General features: G+C 36.3%; 2 protein-coding genes across 2 annotated transcripts; both read right to left on the bottom strand.

The window, feature by feature from the left end:
- Positions 1 to 54: 54 nt before the first annotated feature.
- aebp1a (AE binding protein 1a) lies at positions 55 to 18,030 on the bottom strand. The gene is given in 22 exon segments (XM_051910679.1): positions 55 to 816; positions 2,110 to 2,209; positions 2,359 to 2,498; positions 3,986 to 4,067; positions 4,069 to 4,371; positions 6,223 to 6,396; positions 6,497 to 6,693; positions 6,905 to 7,028; positions 7,196 to 7,275; positions 9,277 to 9,343; positions 9,345 to 9,422; positions 9,514 to 9,598; positions 9,683 to 9,822; positions 10,857 to 10,966; positions 11,342 to 11,419; positions 11,932 to 11,991; positions 12,092 to 12,154; positions 12,430 to 12,513; positions 12,590 to 12,664; positions 14,560 to 14,619; positions 14,701 to 14,958; positions 17,491 to 18,030. Coding segments are annotated over 22 exon segments (3,129 nt in total). The 5' UTR covers positions 17,762 to 18,030; the 3' UTR covers positions 55 to 316.
- A 3,293-nt stretch (positions 18,031 to 21,323) lies between these two features.
- pnx (posterior neuron-specific homeobox) lies at positions 21,324 to 23,219 on the bottom strand. Its single transcript, XM_051910680.1, has 2 exons — positions 22,576 to 23,219; positions 21,324 to 22,068 (listed from the first exon to the last, which is right to left on the bottom strand). Exons 1-2 carry the CDS (start codon positions 22,772 to 22,774, stop codon positions 21,629 to 21,631), a joined length of 639 nt encoding a protein of 212 aa, XP_051766640.1. The 5' UTR covers positions 22,775 to 23,219; the 3' UTR covers positions 21,324 to 21,628.
- Between the last annotated feature and the right edge of the window lie 2,422 nt (positions 23,220 to 25,641).

Raw genomic sequence — 25,641 nt, 5'->3', positions numbered from 1 at the left:
AAATTGTATTTTGACTTACATTATACATAACATGAAAATCACAATAACATAAAATGATATTGAGACATTTTATTAGAAAAAAATGTGAACATTGTAATATTCGTGTACACAAGCATGTCATTTGAGAACAGCTCAGAAATAGCTTGTTTTGCCTTCTTTAATAGTAATACCTCATTCTTGTGACTATTCACATAAGACACCTTGAATTAAATAATAATGATATTTCTGTTTTTTATACTCTGTTCCACAGAGAGCGTGATTTGTAATTTACGAATGCTTAAAGCTTAAAGAGGGCAATATTCCATACAATCCTTCTCTAATCTTCATCTATTCTGTATTCAAAGTTATAGTCTTGAGTGGTCGCATTGTCCAGTTCGAACCACAGGTCAAACCAAGAGGCCTCTGTTGTTGGCACTGCTGTTGTGGTGGGTGGAGGTGTAGTCGTGGTGGTTGTTGTGGTTGTTGTTGTAGTCATGCTGCCTTTCATCCTCTCCATTCGCAGCTTGCGCATGCGCATCAGTCGCAGGCGACGCAGACGTTCATTCTGGGGGGCCGTGGCGGCCCCTGCGCTCTCGACGCTGATGCGGTTGTTTGTGTTTCCGGGGGTGTTGGTAACCAGTCTTGGCCTCTTCCCACTCTGGGTCATGATTTGTCGGATACGAGCCCAGTTGGATTTGGTCAGAGTGAAGCTGCAGGGTGTCGCATTGGCATCGTAGCCCACAATGCAAAGACGAGTCTGAGAAGAATAACCATCCGCTCTTGCAGTAACACGATACTCGCCTGGGTTCAGAAGACGCCAGTAATCGCCAGTGACAGCTTTAAGAAAAAGAAGTCTGGATTAATATAACATACTCCTTAATATTTTACAATAAGGTTTCATTTGTTAATGTGAATTAAGAATGAACAATACTTCTACAGCATTTATTAATCTTAATCTCGACATTTACTACTACATTATTAAAATCACAAGTTATATCTGTTAATATTAGTTAATGCTCTGTGAACTAACATGGACATGATCATTTTTATAAACTAACATTAACAAAGATTAATAAATGCTATAAAAAAAAATATTGCTCATTGTTAGTTCATGCATGAACTAATGTTAATAAATGAGACCTTATTGTAAAGTGTAGCCAGAAAAGAAATCATGCTTTTGTAAATCATAATTAATCAATTTTAAGTCAGAATTTCAACTTTTTAATGTCATAATTATGATTTAGTATTTAATAATTTACATTTTTTTTCATAATTTTGACTTTTTAATGTCATAGTTATGATTTAGTATTTAATAATTTCAACTTTTTGTCATAATTTCGACTTATGTCATAATTTCGACTTTTAATGTCATAATTATGACATTTTAAGTCAGAATTTCAACTTTTTGTCATAATTTCGACTTTTTAATGTTGTAATTATGACTTAGTATGTCAAAATTTCAACTTTTTGTCATAATTTCAACTTTTTGTCATAACTTTGACTTTTTAATGTCATAATTATGTAGTATTTAACAATTTCAACTTTTTGTCATAATTTTGACTTTTTAATGTCATAATTATGAATTAGTATTTAATAATTTCAACTTTTTGTCATAATTTCGACTTTTTAATTTCGTAATTATGACTTAGTATGTCATAATCATGACTTAGTATGTCATAATTTCGACTTTTTAATTTCATAATTATGAAATCGAAATCGACAAAAAGTTAAAATTCTGATTTAAAAAGTCACAATTATGACATACAAAAATCAGTTATGACAGAAAGTCTTTATTTCAGTAATTTCGAGTTTTTCATTTCATAATTATGACTTCATAATTGTGACTTAAGGGCCATTCACACAGAACGCAAGACGCCGGCATTGGAATGAGGAAAAAACGCAAGGTCTCGAGACTTGAGGCGAAATGCGAGTGCAACGGTCAAACATGTCCGTCTAGCACGCATTAACATAGAAAAACAATGGAAAAGTAGTGCAGTGGAATGAAAAAACACATTCTGTGTGAGCCAGCCCTTAGTATGTCATAATTTCAATTTTATCTTATAATTTCGACTTTTTACGTAATAATTTTGAGACTTATTAGGCCTATTAGGATGAAAGAATGTCTGTTACCTGTTTTGACGTCATGTTTGATTCCCTCCACTGACACTGTGGCATTTGCTATAAAATTCCCTTCGACATCTCGCACAACTCCTTTAATGCCTCGATGCACCTGCGGGTCACATGAAACATGTCTTTTGAGACTTTGTTGCTGTTATACAATGTGCATTGTCTAGAAATAGAAATTCTACGTCTTTTGTCTTTGAGCTTCAGCTACTATGTGATCTGACACAGAGATCTGAACTGTAAGTGTTTTGTAACCTGCTCAATGAAAGCCAGCAGAGCCTCTCGGTTGTTTTCCCACTCTGACGCCAATTCGCTCTCATGAGGAAACTTATCGCACCCAAGAAAGATGGAAATCTCAAAGCAGTTGGTGTGCAGGTAGCTGAAATCATTCATGCCTAAAGCAACACAGAAAAGAGTAATTGTAAGACGAGATTTTTCCTTTTATAGATATTAAAGAGGAGTTTTTTAATGCCTCTACTGCATCCGTCATTGCAACAGATATTTATGCAGACCTATAGAGGCATTATAGTAACACAATGTCTTATAATAAAGTCAACATTTTACTTCTACAATATGGCATATTTATAAAAATGCAGTGCAGGAAAGAATGGAGTCTGGTGGTCAGAGGGGAGGGGTTAAAAATAAGAGTGATTTGTGATATCATCAGAAAAGAAAAGTCATTTTGATTCAAGATTATGAAGACACTTTTTTTTCTCTAGAATAGCATGAATCATTTACAATAAGACCAAGAATGAATATTATGCAAGTACTCAGTTAACAGAGAACATTCTTAGAACTTTGGCTAACATTCTGGCAAGGTTCTCTCAAAGTTATGAGCAAACATTAATAGAACGTTAGTTCAAAGTTATATGGTCTTTAATAACATTCTCAAAATGTTCATGGAACGTTTTTTTTTTTTTTTTTTTTTCCCGAAACATTTATATATAATTTTTTTAAATGATACTACTTGTTTCAGATTGTTTCCAAAGTACGGAGCCCCCACATGACATGCAGGAAAAAAATAGTAGCTAATTTGTGCGCACAATTTACTAATTTGTTCCCTCAATTTGCTAAATCATACGATTTACTAATTCATCGAAACAAATTAGTAAATTGTGCGCACGATTTAGCAAATCAAGGGAACGAAATAGTAAATTGTGTGCATTATTTATAAATTGAGGAAACAAATTAGTAAACTGTGCGCACGACTTAACAAATCGAGAGAATGAAATAGTAAAACGTGCGCACGATTTATAAATCGAGGGAACAAAATAGTAAACCGTGCGCACGATTTAGAAAAATCGAGGGAACGAAATAGTAAAGCGTGCGCACGATTTAAATATTGAGGGAACGAAATAGTAAAACGTGTGCATGATTTATAAATCAAGGGAACGAAATAGTAAATCGTGCGCACAATTTAGCAAATCAAGGGAACAAAAATAGTAAAACGTGCAAATGATTTATAAATTTAGGGAATAAAATAGTAAAACGTGCACATGATTGATAAATTGAGGGGACGAAATAGTAAAACGTGCATAATTTATAAATCAAGGGAACGAAATAGTAAAACGTGTGCACGATTTATAAATCAAGGGAACGAAATAGTAAAACATGCACACGATTTAGTAAATCGAGGGAACAAAATAGTAAAATGTGCGCATGATTTATAAATCGAGGGAACGAAATAGTAAAACGTGCGCACGATTTACTTTTTTTCTTGCATGTCATTTGGGGGGTTTTGAACATTCAGAGAATATTCAGAAATAATGTTTACATAACTTAACGGGAACGTTAGCCAAACATTCTTAGAACACATTTTTGTTACATGGGTAAATATTATGTTTACTTTAAACAAAGATTAGAATTATTTAGCATCACATACTGCCCACAACCGGCTTCCAGCTGGCCCGGTTGATGATGCCCTGGCCGCCCGTGATGTCATCGGTATGACAAGAACCGCGGTGGATTCTCCGTCATGGTGAGGTGACTGTGCGCGTACGTCATGGCGAGCCACCGAAACAGGTTTTCATCCGCCGTCTCGCGAAGAGCGCCCTCATTCTGTCGCTGAATCCTGGCCCATGTTTCTTCGTTCATGTGGTGATACTCATACATCGACTGACCTCCCCTGCCGGCCGCACCTGTGTCCCTGGGTGGACGCTGCATGTCGAAGGGGTACGTGACAATCTTCTCTCCGCCCTGTAGATTAGCGCCCAGAACAAACGGCGTCCTCTCCATCCAAGTGATGATTGCCTTCGTTTCAACAGCAACCTAGAGTACAGTTTTTTTTGTTTTTTAGTAAATGAAACTCTGGAAGATAAATTATTGACAATACTATTCTGCCTTCAAGTCATGTCATAATTATGTTTTGAGATAAGCGCCATTGTATTGATCTTCGTTCAGGTTTAGTTTTAAGCCCAAAGTATACTTCACTTTTTCCGCGTACGCGAGGGTCAGCGTACAGTGCACGTGATGCGAATTTCGTCATCAGAAGAGTACGCGCATACTGTACGCGCACCGCCGGATTTTTGTAACCGTGCCTACTTGTTTGTGCAGGTCGCACATGCACATTTTTTTTTTTTTTTTTTTTTTTTTTTGCAGTAGTTAATTTATCCAACCATGCCCTGGGGGCATCAATTCACAAGGTCATCAAAAAAAACTGCATAAATAGAACAGACCGGAAAGCACGCAAACTACAGCGACAATGGAGGCCTACATAGACAAGAGATTGTGCGGTCTTTGAAAAGGGTCTCAGTGTAAACAACAAAAACGTAAATCTGTGAAAACGATGACGTCCTGCACATGCGTATTACATGTTCAGTCTATAGTGTTTCATCGCCATCTAATGGCCTGCCAGCAGAATACAGCTTTTTCAGCGGAAATGTAATTAAATTTCAATAATTTATGCTGCCTTCACGTGCTATCAGAAATTTGATAATTCCCACTTCTGAAGTTGTGATTACGAGCTCATTGCATTCAACTTTCGAAATTGGAGGGCGTTCATGTGCAATTTTTACCTAGGAAACTATTTATGATAATTCCGATAAGCATAATTACTTAGTAATGCACCCAACATTGCAGAAAATATAGAAAATAATAAAAGTTATTGTTCTTACACAATTGGCAAATATATATTTTGTCTTGTTTTAACCCTCTTGACCAAAATATTTTACGTTTAGTTTCTTTTTTTTTTTTTTTTTTTTTTTTTTTTTTTTTAGAATTTTTTACTTCATCGGAATGGTACAAAACTTGGTAACGGTTTTGGCACTTGCTATGTGAACACACACAAAATCATGGACATGATTCAAAAAATGCTAAATAGTCCTGAAAAAAGTCACACTTGTGTTCCTCGCAGTCAAAAATGAGCGCATTGGAAATGAATGGGAGACGAATTTCATCTAGTGGACACATTTGGTACTGCGCCCAAACAAAATCTTGCTGAAAGCTCATTTTTTGAAAGCTCAAATTTGGAACACAGCTTGTTTAGGTTTATGGCTTTGATTTTCTTGCGGTTTTTAGAGTAAAACATGTTTTTGAAAATATAGATATATTTCACATAAAAACTGAAAATAGTATGTTTGTGCATTTTTCATTACAATAAACGTAAAATTCATTTTTTTACAAAATAAATAATAATTTATTTTTAAATTTAAGTAATGCATGGTGATGTTTAAAAAATTAGATCAATGCTTTTGATTTCAACGCAAATTATTGCGTTCCCCAAAGAAACACAATGGATTATAACTACAGTGTTAATATAATTTAGTACCATAAAATCCCCTAAAAGTACAAAATATTAAATAAGAACATTATCGAACAAAAATATAGTACATTTATTTCTTTGAAAAAAATGTTTCGGTCATTTTTGACCAACACGCGAAGAGCAACAGAGGGTTGAGCATAAACTTCACACTTAAAAATTAAAATTCATTTACTTTTTATTTAGATTTTTTTTTTTTTTTGATTTTTTTTTTTTGATTTAGATTTTTTGATTTAGATTTAGATCTATTTATTTAGATTTTTTTTTGTTTTTTAATCATTATATAATTTCCAAACTTGTAAGTAGGTTGACTTGAATGCAGCTTTGTATTTAGGCAGGGCTCTTTCTTCAGTTTCACTCACGGAGCCATTGAGAAAGTTCTCAGGGATGGGAATGTGGTGATTGGGAACAACCCGTGGCACCCATCCCCTGTCCTCCGCACCCCACAGGACACTGTTCAGGTCTGGGAAATTCTGGAAAATGTCGTATCCCTCCTCTGTCCAGTGGCCCAAAGCCCAGTTTCCCATTTCAGAGCCCTAGACACACAAGCATCCGCCCAAGTAAACAATGAGTCATATGACAAACAGAAATGGCATGGGCAGAGAGCAGAGAATATTTGTTTAAAGCGTGTCGCACCATCTCAAATGCCAGCTCATAGGCATCAGGGTTCAGAGACGGCACTAGATGGATGCGCACTCCTTCCACAAGGCGGCGCACTCGCGGATTGTCGTCATTGTATTCTTTACACAGGAACTGCATCAAAAGCAGCAGAAGTTCCCTGCCCAGCACTTCATTCCCATGAAGCCCTGCTGTGTACCGGAATTCTGGTTCACCTTAGAAAAACATGGTTTGACATGGTTTTTAAATAGAGGAAATGAGTGATTGACCAATACAGTTTTAATGCAATTGGCCATTGACCAATAAAATACCTGTATCTATACACAGTGAGGTGCAAACATTTAACTTTTTTCCATTTAAACCTTAAAATAAACAAGTTTTAGTATTTGAAAAATGAAATTATGATATATATATAACATCTATAACCTGTCTCGTGTTCTCCAGGGTTATCTGAGATCTCCATGGCGTACATCTTCAGCCCTTGAGAGCTTTTTCCGATGTTGTATATTCTGGTGATGTTGGGACATTCTTCATTTATGACCTTCATCATCTGTTTATACACACATACATGAAAACATTTGCTGTACAGCAGCTCTTCCACAAGACTACAAAAGAGTTACAAAGTAGAGTCCAAACTTCACGCCTGACGTGTTGTGACGTGCATCTGAACCTCAGCTTTGACCTCAGTGACCTTGAGAATACCTGTTAACATCTCACCTGTCTCATCTCTTTGTAGTTGTGATGCCTGTAATCCAGATCATCCGTCGGTGGAACGTCGTTCTCAGTTGGATAGGTAGCTGGTAAGAGAGACTCATTTGAGCTTATAGATGAACATGACAAAAATATGCTAAAATTTTTTATTTTATTTTATTTTTTAAATCACATTTAGATATGGAATGATTTATAAATGAAAGCCAATTTCTGTCATACAAGACAAAAAATGATTTAGTAAATCACAATTTTAGACTTTTAGACTTACATGACAAAATATGATATAGTAAAACGAAAAATATTTTAACTGAAAAATAAGATTTTGATTTTCTTAAATTGGAAACTGACATAATATGTCATAATTATGACACTAAGTCATGAGCTAAAAAGTCATTATTATGAAAAAGTTTAAATTATAACACTAAGTCATCAGGAAATAAAGTCATAATTATAATAAAAAAGCATAATAATGAGATAAGGTCAAAATTATTAGATAAAAAGTCAAAATTATGAGAAATTGAGTCATGATTATGAGATTTAAAAGTTGTAATTATGAAATAAAAAGATGACAAAAAGTTGAAATTATGAGATAAGTCAAAATTATGATATAAAATGTAATTATGACATACTAAGTCATACAAAACAATGGCACTGACATATTTTAAGATATATCAGTCCAAGTTGCTTTCAGTTAAAACGATCAAACATGCATTTTAGTCTGTGAAACCAGGGGAAAAAGTCAAAATTAATTCATATTAAGTCCTAATTATAAGATGAAAAGTCAAAATTATGAGAAATTGAGTCATGATTATGGTGATTCAAAAGTTGTAATTATGAAATAAAAAGATTGACAAAAAGTTGAAACTATGAGATAAAAAGTCAAAATTATGATATAAAATGTCATAATAAGTCATGAGCTAAAAGTCATTATTATGAAAAAAGTCTAAATTATAACATACTAAGTCATAAGGAGATAAAAAGTCATAATTATAAGATAAAAAGGCATAATAATGTTATAATAAGATAAAGTCAAAATTATGAGAAATTAAGTCATAATTATGAGATTAAAAAATCTAAATGATGACATAAGTCGAAATTAGTAGTCTTTGTAATCATAATTTTGACTTTTTATCTCATAATTATGATATTTTATGTCATACTTACTTTTGTGTGGTAAGAAGACGTTTTTTTTGTGGATTAAAATCATATATTAAGGCTGTAACCATGTCTTGAACATTGGGGGGGACCGATTTTTTTTATAAATCATAAAGAAATAGAACAGTGAAGGAAATTCTAGGTCTAATTCTAGTTGGGAAATAATCATTTTGAACTATTTGCAGATAATATTTGCATTAATTTGCATTAAAATTTGCACACATGCCTAATATGTCGAAAACGTAAAACATTTCTCCTCACCTCAGGAATTACACGAATCAAGTAAATGCATATTTTCAATTAATTAATTTCGCTATATCTTACCTCACTCTCTTTCAATGTTAAACTGACGCATTGCGCTGGAATTCACATTCTGCTTGTCTGAACAGTAAATCCCGCCTACTTTGATTTGATTGGCCGTTTCAATCATTTTGACATTGATGAACGCTTTTAGACCGCTGAGGCAGACCAGACCAAAAATTTAACTTTTAAACATTTTTGTATGTTGTTAAATCTAACAATCAGCAGGAAAGTGCAGGAATTTTAAATATTAGGAGGGACAATTTGGTTATTTCTAATTATTGGGTGGACTTGTCCCCCTCAATGTCCATGGTGGTTACAGCCCTGTCATATATAAAAGTATTTCATAGTAGTATATCAAAACCAATGAGAGGCTGCTCACTGCAGAGCCATGGGTGGAGTGTGAAGTATAGCTCCCCCTCTCTGGATGTAATTTGGGCGTAATCAGGTGGAGCTAGAAGGACCCTACCCATAACTCTACCCTCCACCCATTAGATCCACAGAGGTGGAGCTGCACTGGGTCAAGCTCAACCCATGACGTCTAGAGAGGTGGAGCTGGATGTTATTTGGCTCTTCAGTGAGCACCACTTGAAACAAATGAGTCAGACTCAGATGAGAGCTGCAGTGCTTACTGGGTAACGGGCATCCGAGCACTTCAATCCTCATGCACAGGCTTCCATTCCAGCTCTGCGGCAAAATACAGGATGTAACGCGCCACCACAGGATATGAGAACTCCGTCATTACTGGAGTGTCTTTATCCACATTCCCATAAAAGAGCTGTAGGATGAAGAAGAAAAAACAGGTTTTGGCCTATGCTTGGCTATAATATAGTTTTATGCCGTTTACCGTAAAGTATATGTGAACTGACCCACTCGGCGTAACCATCATGAAGCACCGTCCATTCCCGGCTGTCGTTACTGAACGCCACGAAATACGACGACACAAAGTCATCACTGGAAGAGAGAAGGAAGCATCGCTTTGTCTTTCTGCAGCACTTGTTATCACAAAAAGCCAGAATGTTTTGATTCCTCTCTTACTGTGACTCTGAGTTCCTGCCCTGCGTAATGACCCCAGTGAACTCCACCTCTCGACGGGCGTTCACCTGAAACCAGTGCTCCTTCTCCTCCGTATCAGCACACCACGCTCCACCGTAAACATCCTCCTCATCAGCTGAGTTCTGGAAAACAAGTGAGTGGAGTGTGTCACAGCATGATATCTTTCTTAACTGCTCTCACAAGTACTAAAGTCAAAGTCCCTTCAAGGCAAGTCATTTCACTCGGCAGCCATCTTTGAAACGCCTCTCGGGCAGCTATTTCAGTCATGCAAGTGCAGCTCCTATCTCTTTGAATGGGGAAACAAATTTTCCAAAGCTGTTCACCAAGCTTACGATTAAATTTCATATTTGAAATCACCAATAAAACCTGACAACAACTGTCTCATAAGTTTGGTTTTTAAACATTAAAATTGTGGGGGGGAAAATGCATTTTTCAGGCTGGACCAGCCAATGCGCATGTGCAGTCCTAAGCGCGCGTCTCAGTTAACACTTACCCCCGGTTTCACAGACAAGGTTTAAGTCGAAATGCATACTTGAGATGTCTTAAAGGGGACCTATTATGCCCCTTTTACAAGATGTAATATAAGTCTCTGGTGTCCCCAGAATGTGTCTGTGAAGTTTCAGCTCAAAATACCACACAGATCATTTATTATAGCTTGTCAAATTTGCCCCTATTTGGGTGTGAGCAAAAACACGCCGTTTTTGTGTGTGTCCCTTTAAATGCAAATGAGCTGCTGCTCCCGGCCCCCTTTCCAGAAGAGGGCGGAGCTTTAACAGCTCACGTTTCAGTTGCTCTACAACAACAAAGCTGGAGAATCTCACGCAGCCAAAATGAGGATTGTCAGTAACGGTGTTCAGCCTTACATTGTTTCAAACCGGAGTCGGACACAAATTAAGTGAGTTTTTGCTTAAAACAAAAATATAAAAAAATATATCTCCCAGTGGATTTGAATTAAGATTATTTTTCTGACCCCACTTGTTTTAAGCAAAAACTATTAACTTTTTTTTTTCTTCAGAAAACAATTTACGAATGTTTAGATATTTGTACTTGAAAAGAAGTTTGCAGTGATTAAACACTGGAATATTTTCAAGTATAGCTGATATTTTTGTGGCACAACTATTACTCACAATATTTGATTTCTGTGTATTTACAGTACCTGCATGTTCAGACGTCCTCTCAGGGCTGAAAATCCATGATGAGACATCGAAGATGCCAGTATCTGGTCGTCCTCCACTCGATGGGACTCCAAGCCAAGAGGAGGACACTCTGAAAGACGGGAAACACTGGATCATTCTTACTTAAAGGCTCGTAAATCCTATGATAACAGCACTGACAGCTTTCTCTGAGCAGTTGTATTTCAGACACTGACTAACTATCTTTCTTTTTTTTCTTTTTTTTCAACCATTTGTGCTGAACAAACGCTGAAGCTGGAGCCAACAGCAGTTCTGAGCCCAAAAAGCCAGAAACTCCAGCTGGAAACCAAAATCACTGTGGGGGAAGAACATGTCGGCTCTGACATTTACTGCTTTCAGCTCAGGGTTTGCTCACTGAACTCCAATCCAAATACCCACGTCCAGAAGAAACCGTGTGTTTTTGCTCTGATTATAATGTGATTTGTGGCTGTTTTCCAGAAATACTCACTCTTTGGCTCGGCATAAGGAACCGTCTGCTTTCTCTTCTCCTCCTCCTCCTCTTCCCACATCTTCCGTAGTTTTTCCGCTATGTAAGGGAATAGAGAGACTGAGTGACTTGAAATAGCTGAAACAGGTACATTTTTGTTGTTTTTAGCCTTATTTCATAATACATCTATTCACTAAATGCCAGTACAACTCAGAAAGAGAAATGTGCTAAAAACTTGCATGTTTAATTCATAATTGTCCATCTTTTTATGAATATATCATGCTTATAATCATGCATATAACGTTTTTAGCAATTTAGATTTTTTTTTTTTAAGAAACTGCAGCCTGTACATTGCAACATTATTTACAGTTTTACATTGACATTTTTATAACAATTAAGCATGCATTGCTGAAAATATTTATTTTCTGTCATAGTAAAAATTTTAAAAGGCACAAAAATACAAACAAAGCAGCTAAATGCTTTTTAATAAATAAAACAAAACGGCATTTTTCACTACATCTCATTTTACTCAAGACCACCCAAAAGCTGGTCAAACAACGCATGCAATAAAAGCACATTCTCTTTCATTTTAACAAACATGATTTACAGACCCTTCTCCTCTTTGGCCTTTCTTGCTTTTTCCAGCTCTTCTTCCAGCTTCTTTGCCGCCACTAATTTTTCAGAGAGAGTAAATTAGAATGAAAATATTCTGACATATTCAAGCTCTTTGATATAGACAATTTGAGAAAGATTGAAAAGGTGCAAACTTACAGTCAGCATAATCATATTCCTCATACCAAGGGGCGATTGTTCGAGGGGTGGTAGTGGTTTCCTCTAGAGGGAAAAAAAAAATTAATTTGACAAATGTGAGTAATAGAGAACATAACATGGTGTTTATCTGCATTCATTTATGCATTGCATTTCTTGCTCATTTCACTTTAGTGCATTAATGAAATTGCATTTGTCTGATGAATTGCAGTTGTCTGATGTTTGCATAAATTATGCAACACTTGATCCTAGGGTGTTGTGAGTGGTTTTTAGCATGTTGCTACATGGTTGCTTTTTTTGTTACAAGTATCAACTTTTCCAGACTAGTCAAGTTTTGTTACCTGGGATTGGTAAGTATATACGTGGGTCATCAGTGCCGGCCGGCTTCTTGACTTTAGGGATGAGGTCAGGCTCTGGAACTTCATCTGTCAGGTGATATAATAGTTTATTAGTAGTAGTGTTTTGAGAATTTGATTCTAATGTACATTGCTTCAAACATACGTCTGGCGTCCCAGTAATCCGGGTCGAGCTCTTTGGGTGAGGGTGGTGTCTTGGTGTCTTTCTTGCTGTGGATGTCTACTGTAAGAAAAAAAGAGAGATAACCAAAGAGAAATATTGTGACTACCCTGCTCACAGGGAATGTTCTCAGAACTTTGGCTAACGTTAAGGTCCCTCAAAGTTATGAACAAACATTCCTCCAGTAATGTTAATAGAATGTTCATTCAAAATTGTTTCGGAATGTTTGGAGAACATTCAAAAGTGTCACGTAATGTTTGCAAAGTGATGAAATGGAATTTTTCCTTAACATTTGCATAACCAAGAATAAAACTGGTATGAATATCAAGTTTGACTTTTTAAGTAAGAATTTTCACTCTTTATGTAGTATGTCAAAATTTGACTTTTCATCTCATAAATATGACTTAATATGTCATGACTTCCCTTACCAAAAATAAGTATACTTAAAGTACATTTCATTAAGTATAGTACAAGTATATTTTAAGTATACTTTATGTAGTAAGTATATATTAATGTACTAGTAGTATACTTGTAAGTGTACTATTTCAGTACTACTTGGGACTATAGTGTATAAAAGTATACTTTTAAGTGTAAACTTTGAGAACACAACTAGTTTGCAACTACGTTTTTTGTTTGTACTGCAGCTATACTACAAGTGAACTTATAGGTATACTGATCATTTACTATTTAAATACTTGTAGAATATTTGTAGTTTGTGAATATACACTTTGAAGTATACTCCCAGTAAACTACTAGTTTAGTAGTTACAGCAAGTATACTTCAAGTATTATTTTTCTTTAAGTGAACTTAACATCATAGTTATAGATTACTATTTATATATTGTTTTGCACTTCAAGTATACTACTATGTTCCTATTTAGGCATTCATTTTTATACTTGAAATATAACTTTAACTGTACTTTAACTCTTTCTCCGCCACCTTTTTTTTTAAGTTGCCAGTTGTTGTTTTTTGTATCATTTTCACTCTTAAACTACTACTTTCGTGGCCCCAGAATATTTTTGTATGAATATCTGAACATGCAATATATGCAAAAAAAAAAAAAAGAAGAAAAAAAAAGGAGCTTCTGCTTTAAAAAAAATCTAGCTTCATGCATTTGTTTTGTTTTGTTTTTTTATCAACACTTGAATGTGGTTAAGTTTCATAAAAAAAAGTAACATTTTCAAAATTAGGATCATACATACAAAATCATGCTCAAAATTAGGAACATATATGTTTTCTTTATAAATCAATATTTTCAAACAATTTAAGTTTATAAGACAGTATGTAAAACTATGGGGGAATCTAATAGGCTACTCAATCAAAAGAGTAAACACAACTACAAGCCAAACTTAGTTATACATTTAAATATATCTCGATCAAAATATTGAGTACAAGTATTGGCCAAATATACTTAGACTTTTCTGTCAGTAAGTCAAGTATACTTATGTGTAATTTTAAGTATATTTCTGAGAAGTAGATCAAGTATTTTTTCTGAGAAGTACATAAAACGTAGACTGAAAGTATGCCATAACACACTTGAATAAACCTCTTTTTGTAAGGGTTTTAATGTCATAATTATGATTTACCAAAGCCTGATTTTTTTCTTATGTGGCGGAAATGGGCTTCCATACATATGGAATTAAAGGTGAAGTGTGTCATTTGATGCTAAGGATTTCTAGGTGGTTTCATCTCCAAGTCTCTGATGTTCTGGTCTCAGGTCCGTTCTTCAATATAAATCCGTGGGATTTTTTTACCACAGTGTTTACACTCCTCAGGAAGTCAATCTACCAATGACTTATAATTAGGCCCATGTTTGCAGAAAGCTTCAAAGACTGAGATCTGAAGACTAAAACAAGCTCTTACTGACTTGGGATTGGAGAAAGCATTGACACACTTCACCTTTGACATGCTTTGCAATGTAGCTAATTTTCTATGTGTTGTGTATCTTTCCATACCATGATCTGGGCCAATGGGCTTCTCAGTCTCTGTCTTCTTTAGTGGTACTGTTGGAAATACTGAGCACAGAAACTGTATTTAAAGACCACATTAGGATTCACTTTAAAATAAAAATGTTCCAGAAGATTGTATAAACGTACACGTGTCCCATCCCAGCTCCAAGAGCAGTTTCTCCTCCTCTTCCTCCATGGTTGGCTTTCTGGTTGGTTTAGTTTCTCTAGTTGTTGGCGTTGTGGTGGGCTTCGATGCCTTTGGCTTTTTGGTGGGTTTTGGAGGCTTTGGCTTCTTGGTGGGCTTTGGGGGTTTGGGTTTCTTTGTTGGTTTTGGGGGTTTGGGTTTTTTGGTGGGCTTCGGTTTCTTGGCTTTGGCCTCCTTCTCAGCCGCCTTCTTTGCCTTGGCTAGACGATAAATGAGAGAATGACATAAACAAGGGTTTTTTAATGATATGTATTTTTCTATCCCCTTATTTTTTGTCCAAAAATTACATAAGAATCTAATGAAGTATGGCAGAGGGTGAAAGCTTCAACTTTTTTTGATTCAAAAGAATACTTGCATATTTGTCTTGTGCATTTATGTTAAAGATATGCTTTTTTTCTTAAACCCAGAGGTAAATGTTTCTCCTAAAATTCCTTGGGATAAATAAAAAAAGAAAAAATATACAAATTATCGCTTTTCTTTTTTACAGGCGCCCGTTTTATTCACACATAAAGATGTCACACTGACATGTTGCCTATTTAGACGACGGCTTTCTGTCAAACTCATAGTTGTCGACATTTAACAAATCAATGAGAAGCTTTTATAAAGTTTTACAGCTGTCATAAACTACTGAAACTACTCTGATGGGGGAAGCAACACTTGAAATACTATCAGATTAAATCCAGACCGTGGAAACACAAATAAATCACTGCTTTAACTGGAAGTCATCCCTCTCTCTCGCAAAACATTTAATCAGATATGAATTACTACCCAAAGTTTAAAGACTTAACGTCAGCACAGAGCTACCAAAGATGTCTCTTTAATATCTTTAATGTTTTTTCTCCTTGGCAGCAATACGATTAAATGTAAATAAATAGTGAAAATAGAGACTTTAGCTGCTTTTGCTTCTGAGAAGAATGGCGTAGGACTATTTTAAACTACTTTGAAACTAATAATTTTGAAGTAGAAAGTCTGGTATTTTCTTGTAAAACATACTCCATTAATCTTTGTTTTATTTAAAACTTTATTCACAACTACAGATTTCTCCTCTAGAGTTTCGGAAGAAATCTCAACAATGTCTCGAACTGTGCTCAAATAAGTCTGCAGTAAAAAGTCAGAGATCTCAATATGAACTATGATACATTTCTCATGAAATGCACCACATTCATTTAAAGGGGACCAATTATGCCCCTTTTCACAAGATGTAATATCAGTCTCTGGTGTCTCCAGAATGTGTCTCTGAAGTTTCAGCTCAAAATCCCCCACAGATCATTTATTATAGCTTGTCAAATTTGCTCCTATTTGGGTGTGAGCAAAAACACGCAGTTTTTGTGTGTGTCCCTTTAAATGAAAATGAGCTGCTGCTCCCCGCCTCCTTTCCAGAAGAGGGCGGAGCTTTAACAGCTCGCGCTTCGGTTGCTCAAAAACAACAAAGCTGGAGAATCTGACACAGCCAAAATGAGGATTGTCAGTAACGGTGTTCAGCCTTACATTGTTCAAACCGGAGTCGACACTGATGGAGAGACTCAGGAAGAAGTTACAACTTTTAGCATGCAACTAGACATTTCTGAATGGTTAGTGGATAAATGTATGTAGTTGCTGTGGAGTTGATTCAACTCATCCACTAGCATGTGCCGTCATGTTAATCTTTTGTGCAAATCCAGCGTTGAATTGACCTTCGTTTGTGAAGCAGTCCGGTGTAAAATGACGACATGGCAACAACACTCTACTACAACAACTCTTCCACTTCTCTAAAGCAGCCCAACATGGCCTTGTCCGCTTTGTTGCGTGTTCTCGGGGGCGGGGTTTATGTACATTTTGGGGTTTGTGATGTCACCAACCCAGGAAGAAGCTTGTTGTAGTCCCTACCAGCCGTTTGTTGTAGTCCTTAAAAAGTGATTTCTGTAAAAGAAAATATCTCCCTTTGCATTGAACTTTGAGTGTCGTAACTTTGCAGATGTTGTTTATGCTCAAACAGCAACATTACACACTAACTAAAGTTAAAAAAGTGAAATCATAGTCAACCACCCCTTTTATACACTTACTGCATGTCAACTATTGACTCATTTTGTCCCCAGATGTCTTAGGAGAAACATCTGAGACAAAGTTCATACTTCAATACAAGATAATTTAAATCTTCCGAGCTATAAAAGAGAAATAACATTTCCCTCAGGATGCTGTGTAACTTCCTTCTGCTGATCATTTTCATGCCGCTGCGACTGAAGGAGAGCTGTCACAAACACACAGCCGCCTCAAACAGATCCGATAACTGTGAGTGTTTCAATTCAAACCAAATGTCGGCTCTGTCTCTCTTCCTGTCTGTGTTTCCCAAACCTCACAGGACTCTGACGTGAGCAACACGAAGAAGTAGAGAGAAGCCCACGGAACGTTTGTTTTCGTATTGAAAACCCGTAATGTTTTCTGAAACCATCTGTGATTCTCATTCAACCCACAACTGTAATTTCATTCCCACATGCCTCCTTCACATTTTTTTTCCAGATGAAAAGGCAAAAAAGAAGTGTGTCAGTGGACTGACCAGTCATGGTTTTGCTAAAAATGTTGCACAACCTAAAAGGAGCCAGTAAAGTTGAGCCAGATATCTGTTATTATGATGACAAAGCACAGCCTTCCTATCATACATGAAACTGTGGGCTGCAACCACCAAAAACCTCATTACATAAAGTCTAAATGTCTTATTCTGTTCAATGTTTGATCACATCATAAAAGCAACTTACCAGCTAATATCTCTTCAGATGTCTTTTTACCCTTTGGTTTTTCTTTTCCAGCCATTTCTTCTGCTCCAGGCTCGTCCATCTGAGTGTCTTCTGAAAATCCATCTTGTAGATCTTCTATTTTTGAAATAACGCTGCTGTTTTGCCTCATTTGGATGCTTCTGGTTCTCTGTTTGGACTTGGCAGCATTAACCAACTCTTCATTGATAACAAATGTCAAAATCCAGCACAGGGCAAATAAGGTTGCGTACAGAGAAACCCTCGGTGCCTGCATGGTCTTCTGGGATCTTCTACACCAATACTACAGGTTAGAGATGGTCTCTCTTTAAATGGTAAGTGTGCGACAGTTGGAAAAGCTGGGACTCGTCAGGTTGTCTATGAAAAGTAGTTCATCCAAATGTTTGGATATTCTTGGAATCTGCTGGAGATGGTATCAGTGAAGCTGGTGTAGATGTAACAGGGATTGTGGCTGTTTTTCCCTCTTCAAGTGGAATGGAATTCCGCTGACATCCCCCTCCGAGTGAGTGAGGAGCAGGACAAAACCCACAGAGAAAAAGAGGAGGAGACTGAGAGAGAGAGAGAGAGAGAGAGAAAGTACACTTGTGTTCAAAGGTTTGGAGGAAAGTAAGACAATCTTTGCTGCTTAATATTTTGAGGAAACCATAATACACTACCATTCAAAAGTTTGAGGTAAAGTAAGATTTATCCCTTATGTTGTGTTCGGGATATTCTGACCCGGAGAAGATTTTCTTTTTCCCAAAAATGTTAGTTAAAGGGGTCCTTGATTATGATTGCCCTTTTTTAACTTTAGTTAGTGTGTAATGTTGCTGTTTGAGCATAAACAACATCTGCAAAGTTACGTCGCTCAAAGTTCAATGCAAAGTGAGATATTTTCTTTTACAGAAATGGCTTTTTAAGGACTACAACAAACGGCTGGTAGGGACTACAACAAGCTTCTTCCCGGGTTAGTGACATCACAAACCCCAAAATTTACATAAACCATGCCCCCGAGAACACGCAGAAACGTCCAGTTTCATTCTAAAAGTTGTAACTTCTTCCTGAGTCTCTCCATCAGTGTCCGACTCCGGTTTGAACAATGTGAGGCTGAACACCGTTACTGACAATCCTCATTTTGGCTGCGTGAGATTCTCCAGCTTTGTTGTTGTTGAGCAACCGAAGCGTGAACTGTTAAAGCTCCGCCCTCTTCTGGAAAGGGGGCCGGGAGCAGCAGCTCATTGCATTTAAAGGGCATTTAACGGCGTGTTTTTGCTCATACCCAAATAGGAGCAAATTTGACAAGCTATAATAAATTATCTGTGAGGTATTTTGAGCTGAAACTTCACAGACACACTAGTGTGATAAACAGTGCATTTTTCCATATTTTGTTGAATATTGACAAAATTATCCACAAATAATGTTTTTTGAGGTGCATGAGCTCAGATCAATGAGGCCTACAATCAATCCATTCCAAAAAGAAATACAAAACCTGTGCTAATTGAAAGAAAATAAGTTGACAAAAAGATTGAATCCAATATTTGGTGATAATATAGCATAACGAGAGATTTACAAGCAGTTTTTAAAAGGCTGGTCATTTTTGACTGGGAACATCAAAGGTGTTACAAGGTTTTCAACACAACGTAAGCAACAAAAACTGTTTTTAACATTGATAATTATAAGAACTATTATTAATAATACCAATTAAACACCAATGATAATTGATAAAGTAGCAAATCAGGATATTAGAAGGATTTCTGAAGGATCATGTGACACTGAAGACTTGAGTAATGATGCTGAAAATTCAGATTTGATCACAGGAATAAATTACATTTTAAAATGTATTCAAATAGAAAACAGCTCTTTTAAATTGTAATAATATTTCACATTTTTTTAATATTTTACTGTATTTTTGATCAAATAAATGCAGCCTTGGTGAGCAGAAGAGACTTCTTGAATTGAGTTGAGTTTACTTTAATGAATCGTACCTGGTTTGATTCAGTCAGACCTCATCAATTTTTTGCTTTCATTATAAACATTTTTTAAGAAGAAACCGGAGGACTAAAGCCGTTCAGTACCAAGTCATACCAAATAAGGTCTAAAAAGTCTTTGAAAAGACTCTAGTTTGCAGAAATAGCACAGATCTGCCTTTATTATTTTGTGAAAACACACTCAATCAGTGGTTATTTCTTCATATTTCTTCTCTTAACCTTGGTTAATGGCTGTCAAACATGTTTGCTCTCAACTTTGCCTTGGCTTGTAGAGGTAATATATATTTTATTGAAACCAACACATTTATGACTCCATTCCTGGTTAGCCTTGCATGAAGCAAACTGAATCAGAATGTGGAAAATAAAAGAATCTTCTACACGGTTCTCTCGCAACCATGAAAATGCAACTATTTATTGATGGTGCCAACGGACATCTGACGTTAATCAAATCCATGTGCTGAATTACAGACAGATGTTTTTCTGCTGGAGTCATTTAAAACGTTTGCTCATATTCATCATCTTCCATCATGAGCCAGAAGTCTGTAGCCGTGAGTCAGTTCTGCTCTTATCATCTGATTTCCTGTCTGTCGCCACTTTCTGCCCTCCATCTGTTAATGAATCTGCTGCTGGTTTTAATTCTCTCGTTTTTGACTTTCTGTTTTCATTACACTGTTGGCGTACGCAAATGAACTTATTTAAAGTCACCTGTAGTCAATAACTGTATCCCTTAAAACTCATCTTTGATCACCAACACGACATATTTAAAAAAAAATGTATGTGATATTTTTATGCCTTAAAATAACTTGAATGTAATTCTACACCCTTGCTTCATTTACTATAAACGGATCTATGAATATGCTAATTAGAATCGCCTCCACTCACATGAACTCAGAACTTATTACTGAGGTAAGCGCTGCAAAATGGTATCGTTTTTTACAACGTCGGACACATAACGGTAATTAATATGATTAGCCTTTTGCTTGATTACGTTATCAAACAGCTAATAATGTGTTGCTAATGTTACAACCATTCCAGCTGCCTTCTTCAGAGCGGTAATAGTTAATGATATGCTAAAGCCCGCCGGCACGTTGACGTGATTGGTTACAAGGTAGCTGGTGACGTAAGAGACACCAGCGATTTCAAACCGCGTTTTTGAAACTGTTTTTAGATATCTGCAGGTTTAAAGAGAAAATACTCAGCAATGGTGTTGACTTATGAATTTGCACATCGTTCGTCTTAACGCATATTAAAAACACCACAAAGGAAAAAAAATTAATCGTGTGCACGTTTTAGTAAATCGAGGGAACTAAATAGTAAATCGTGCGCATGATTTAGTAAATCTAGGGAACGATTTAGTAAATCGAAGGAACGAATTAGTAAATCATGTGCATGATTTAATTTTTTTTTTCTTGCATGTCATGTGCGGGGCTCCGTAGATCATTATCATTAGCAAACAGTGTAATATAAAATTACCTCAGGTATCCAGCGCTGGTTTCGACAACATTGTCTTGCTTCCTTTGAATTTGAAGTGAAAAAGACTAGGTGTTGTTTTTTCCCACTATATTGACTTTGTCAGCTAAATTCACTGTTAGATTAGATCGATTACACTAGCTATTCACTTGAAACATAGCATGACGAGGACATCTGCTGGTTAAAGCTGTGTAAATGCAACAAGAACAGCAAAAACATGTACACACTTTGAAACCGCAGCGCTTGAGTTTAGAATAAACAGACCATTATTGTTCGCTTGTGTGGACGCAAATATAGTTATCGTTCTTGGTGTGAACGGGCCTTTAGACAATAGATTTAGAGGTTTATAACTCTGAAATAGCAAAATAAGATAGTCACAAGTGCAAAAATATAAGCTTTATTGTAATATTACAAATACATTTAAAATGTGGTATAAATATATAATGGTCAAAGACATAAATATCAAAATGATTAAAAAAATTAAATATCACATTAAATATATTGCTGGTGTTCATTCATTCACTATTAAAAATAGCCTTTCTTCAATGGTTCTTTTCTTAATAGTTCTTTAGAGATTAAAAAGTTATTGATGTTTCATTAGATCAGTACATTGGTTTTGTTGTTTAACGCTCTAAAGAACTAGACACTAAAAAGGTTCTCTGATGGCATCATGCTATAGAAGTGGATCAGAACATCATGAGGGTCTGGTGATGGTAAGTTGGGTTCAGGTAAGGTGTTTGTGGTGCGTAATAATGCATAGGATTTGTGTGATGTCCAGGTAGTGTGTACAGAAAAGAGTTCTGCACAAACGCAGGAGGTGCGCAATGGTTCTGCTCCTCTCCTTCTTGACCTTCTTGCTCCTTCTTCCATTTGGTGCGTCGGTTCTGAAACCAGATCTTGACCTGTGTTTCGGACAGACGGAGGGCTGTGGCGATGCAGTGGCGCTCAAACACGGACAGATAGTGGCTGTTCTGGAAGCTTCGCTCCAGGATGCGCAGCTGATCCAGTGTGAACGCAGTGCGGATGCGCTTCGACTTTCCTTTTGCGCCAGAAACACTGGGGATGTTTGAAGCTGTTGTGTCCTGAGATGAAGTTGTCTTGACAGTGTCTTTATTTGCAGGTTTAACTGAAATGTGAGAAGTTGCCATTAGAACAATATAATCAGTGTATGAATTATTTAATCTAAATTGTATTGTGGCACCTCTATCCAGCAAATAATAGCTGTCTTCAAAATTTGGGCAGCCATTCACAATCATTATAAACCTTGGAGGACTAAGGATATTTTTAAATATATCTCCGATTGTGTTCGTCTGAAAGAAGATATATACATATACACCTAGGATGGCTGCCTTGAGGGTGACTAAATCATGGAATAATTTTTCATTTTTGGGTGAACTATCCCTTTAAGTTATGAAATCGTTATTTCTCAGTTCTCTGAACATTAAAAACAAACACCATACACACTGCCCTCTCCTGGAGAACAACCTGAAAGATTTTTCATTTGGAAATGTTCAAAAGTCTTTTGTTCGCTTGTGTAAGTTGAAATTGGTCGTTACGTAATCACTATTTTATACAACTACATAAAAATGAATGTAAAAACATTTATTTTCTCATGTTAAGGTCTGAAACTTACTTGAGCTTTCCCGCGTCTTGACGTCTCTCAGCATCTCCTGATGCTTCCCGTTGAATTTGGAGGGATCCAGAATGTCGGCGATGGAAAAGGAGGTTTTTCCCTGCAGTGCAGAATTGCCCGTTTCTTCATGCATCCTGACCGTCTGTTCCAAGAGCAGCGAGTAAATGTGTACTGTGATATCTGACTGTCTCCGCTCCATACCTTTATATACACCTCAAACAGACGCGTGTAAAATTAACATGTTAAAGGACCTCAGTGAGTTTAAACCAAACCCTCAAACTCCTCCTTTACACACTTTAACATGTGAATGTGTCTCAGTGGGTGACACGCTTCCTTTGCCATTTATTGCCCTGCATCTGGTTAAAATGTGCCCTTTTCTGAAGAGCCGTGTAGTTTTTTGTATCAGTGCTTGTCGTTATTTGCAATTGTGTGATTTTACGGTGGTCGAGCGCGTGAGAAGCTGTTGTTATGCTAATTAATCGACTAAAGTCTTCCAGAAGAAAAGTTCTGAGGTGAGCATGTTTAAATTAAACTAAAACTAAAGTAAAATGAGAATAAATGAAATTAAAACCATGTTAAAAAGTAAAATTAAATATGTTAGTAGGCCTACTGTTAAATCGATGAATCACATCTAATATAAAAGTTTGTGTGTGGGTGTGGTGTGGTGTGTGTGTGTATATATATATATACACACACACACACACACACACATTAGTGTATTTTTAGTGTATTATTTATTTTTAATTAAAAATTTACAAATTTAAAGACATGTCTATATATTTCATATAATATTTATATTTAACATTTATTTAAAAATAGAAAATAAAATATTTTCATATTTTATTTTCTATTTTTAAATAAATGTTAAATAAAAAAGTTTTTTTCTAGAGATTTTTGCATTGATGACTTGGCACAATGTCGTATGTATGTATGTATGAAAATATTGTATAATTTAGGTTCAATAATTTAGGTGACCAAATGGAAAAAACAAATGCATATACATTTTTTTTTTTTTCATTTAATAAAAATTATTTGTTTTTTAACAAAACCAAAGACCAAAATGAGCATTTACTTTAGCTGTTCTGTACAAAACTAACTAACATTTAAACATGTCTACAATATAATTGAATGCAAAATGCATGAAGGGACTTCCTCATTTAAAAACAAGCACTTTAGAAATGCTTTACACTTTGTGTCTAGGACAGTTGTATTTGTTTTAATTGGCATATTAAGATCTAAAAAGCTCTTTTGCATGCAGGCAGAAAAGTTTGTAGAGGCAATTTTATGTTGCAACATCTAATGCAGCACAAAGTGTGCTCCTCTTCACCTTGATGAGTTGTGTGCACAGTAGGAGCATCCAGACAATGGCTTTATGATGTTGTAAATAATCCCCAAAGCCTCCAGAGGTGGCCCACCGCGGCAGCTGCCAGGCGCCAACGCCAACTATGCTGCTGGTATTCACTGAGCGAGGCTTAGCCGGCCCACCAGGACAATTAGCAGATGTCACCAGTGTCTCTGACCCTGCCTGACCTGCGTCTTTGTCCGGACCGATGAGGATGAGGAGATGCACCAGCAAGGGTCCTACAGAAGCAGTGTGCCTGGAGCTTTGCTGCTTCACAGCTCAATTACACATGAGAAGTTCTCTAGTGGTTCTGCTGAAAACAGATTAACCTTATTAACCTACACTTCTTTCTTAGAGTCTTTTGAAGTTGAGTACATATAAATTATTGACCATTGCGTGGGTCAGTTGATATGGACTTTAATGGCCAATGTGATGCAATTTGTTTTATATAAAATCCTCTATTTATTATTTCAAAAAAGGGCAAAACTACGGTAAACGAGAGAGCTCAACATGCAAATGGAAAAAAACGCCAGCGAATTAAGAAAACATCATCAGTTTGAATACACATGCTGCAAATACTCACAACACAACTGAATACAGAAACACGCTGCAAATAGCACAGATCACAACAGAAATGTTTTAAGGAAATGTTTCCCCAGCAAGTGATGAACCTGGCTGGGACCGCTTATTGTTCAAAGTCTACTCGTCAGTGGTGTTGTCGATGACCTGAAAAGTGAGCTTTTTTTGTTTATTTTAACACCCTGATCGTGTGCGTGATGAGCATTTGCAGCTTGTTTCTGTATTTAGTTGCATTGCGTTATGAGGATGTGCAGCGCATTTCTGTATTTATCTAGTTGCGTTGTGAGTATTTGCAGCGCGTTTCTGTATTTGGTTGCGTTGTGAGTATTTGCAGCATAGTTTTGTATTTAGTTGCGTTGTAAGTATTTGCAACATTTTTCTGTATTTAGTTGCATTTTGAGTATTTGCAGCATGTTTCTGTATTTGGTTGCATTGTGAGTATTTGCAGCGCATTTCTGCATTTGGTTGCATTGTGAGTGTTTCCAGCGCGTTTCAGTATTTTGTTGTGTTGTGAGTGTTTCCAGCGCGTTTCTGTATTTTAGTTGCGATGTGAGTATTTGCAACATTTTTCTGTATTTGGTTGCATTTTGAGTATTTGCAGCATGTTTCTGTATTTGGTTGCATTGTGAGTATTTACTGCACGTTTCTGTATTTAGTAGCATTGTGAGTATTTGCAGCGCATTTCTGCATTTGGTTGTGTTGTGAGTGTATCCATCGCGTTTCTGTATTTGGTTGCGTTGTGAGTATTTGCAGTGCGTTTCTGTATTTAGTAGCGTTGTGAGTATTTGCAGCGCGTTTCTGTATTTGGTTGCGTTGTGAGTATTTGCAGCGCATTTCTGCATTTGGTTGTGTTGTGAGTATTTCCAGCGCGTTTCAGTATTTGGTTGTGTTGTGAGTGTATCCATCGCGTTTCTGTATTTGGTTGCGTTGTGAGTATTTGCAGCGCGTTTCTGTATTTGGTTGCGTTGTGAGTATTTGCAGCGCATTTCTGCATTTGGTTGTGTTGTGAGTATTTCCAGCGCGTTTCACTATTTGGTTGTGTTGTGAGTGTATCCATCGCGTTTCTGTATTTGGTTGAATTATGAGTATTTCCAGCGCGTTTCAGTATTTTGTTGTGTTGTGAGTATTTGCAGCGCGTTTCTGTA

This window comes from Ctenopharyngodon idella, chromosome 10 (genome assembly GCF_019924925.1).
Source record: "Ctenopharyngodon idella isolate HZGC_01 chromosome 10, HZGC01, whole genome shotgun sequence".
NCBI classification, from domain to species: domain Eukaryota; kingdom Metazoa; phylum Chordata; class Actinopteri; order Cypriniformes; family Xenocyprididae; genus Ctenopharyngodon; species Ctenopharyngodon idella.
This window is presented reverse-complemented; position numbering and strand designations above follow the sequence as displayed.

Bases quoted from the DNA above. Each gene is read 5' to 3' on its own strand.
- pnx (XM_051910680.1), bottom strand. From the start codon at position 22,774: ATGGAGCGGAGACAGTCAGATATCACAGTACACATTTACTCGCTGCTC. The intron at 22,069-22,575 runs GTAAGTTTCAGA...CTCACATTTCAG, and splicing joins CAAGACGCGGGAAAGCTCAA to TTAAACCTGCAAATAAAGAC.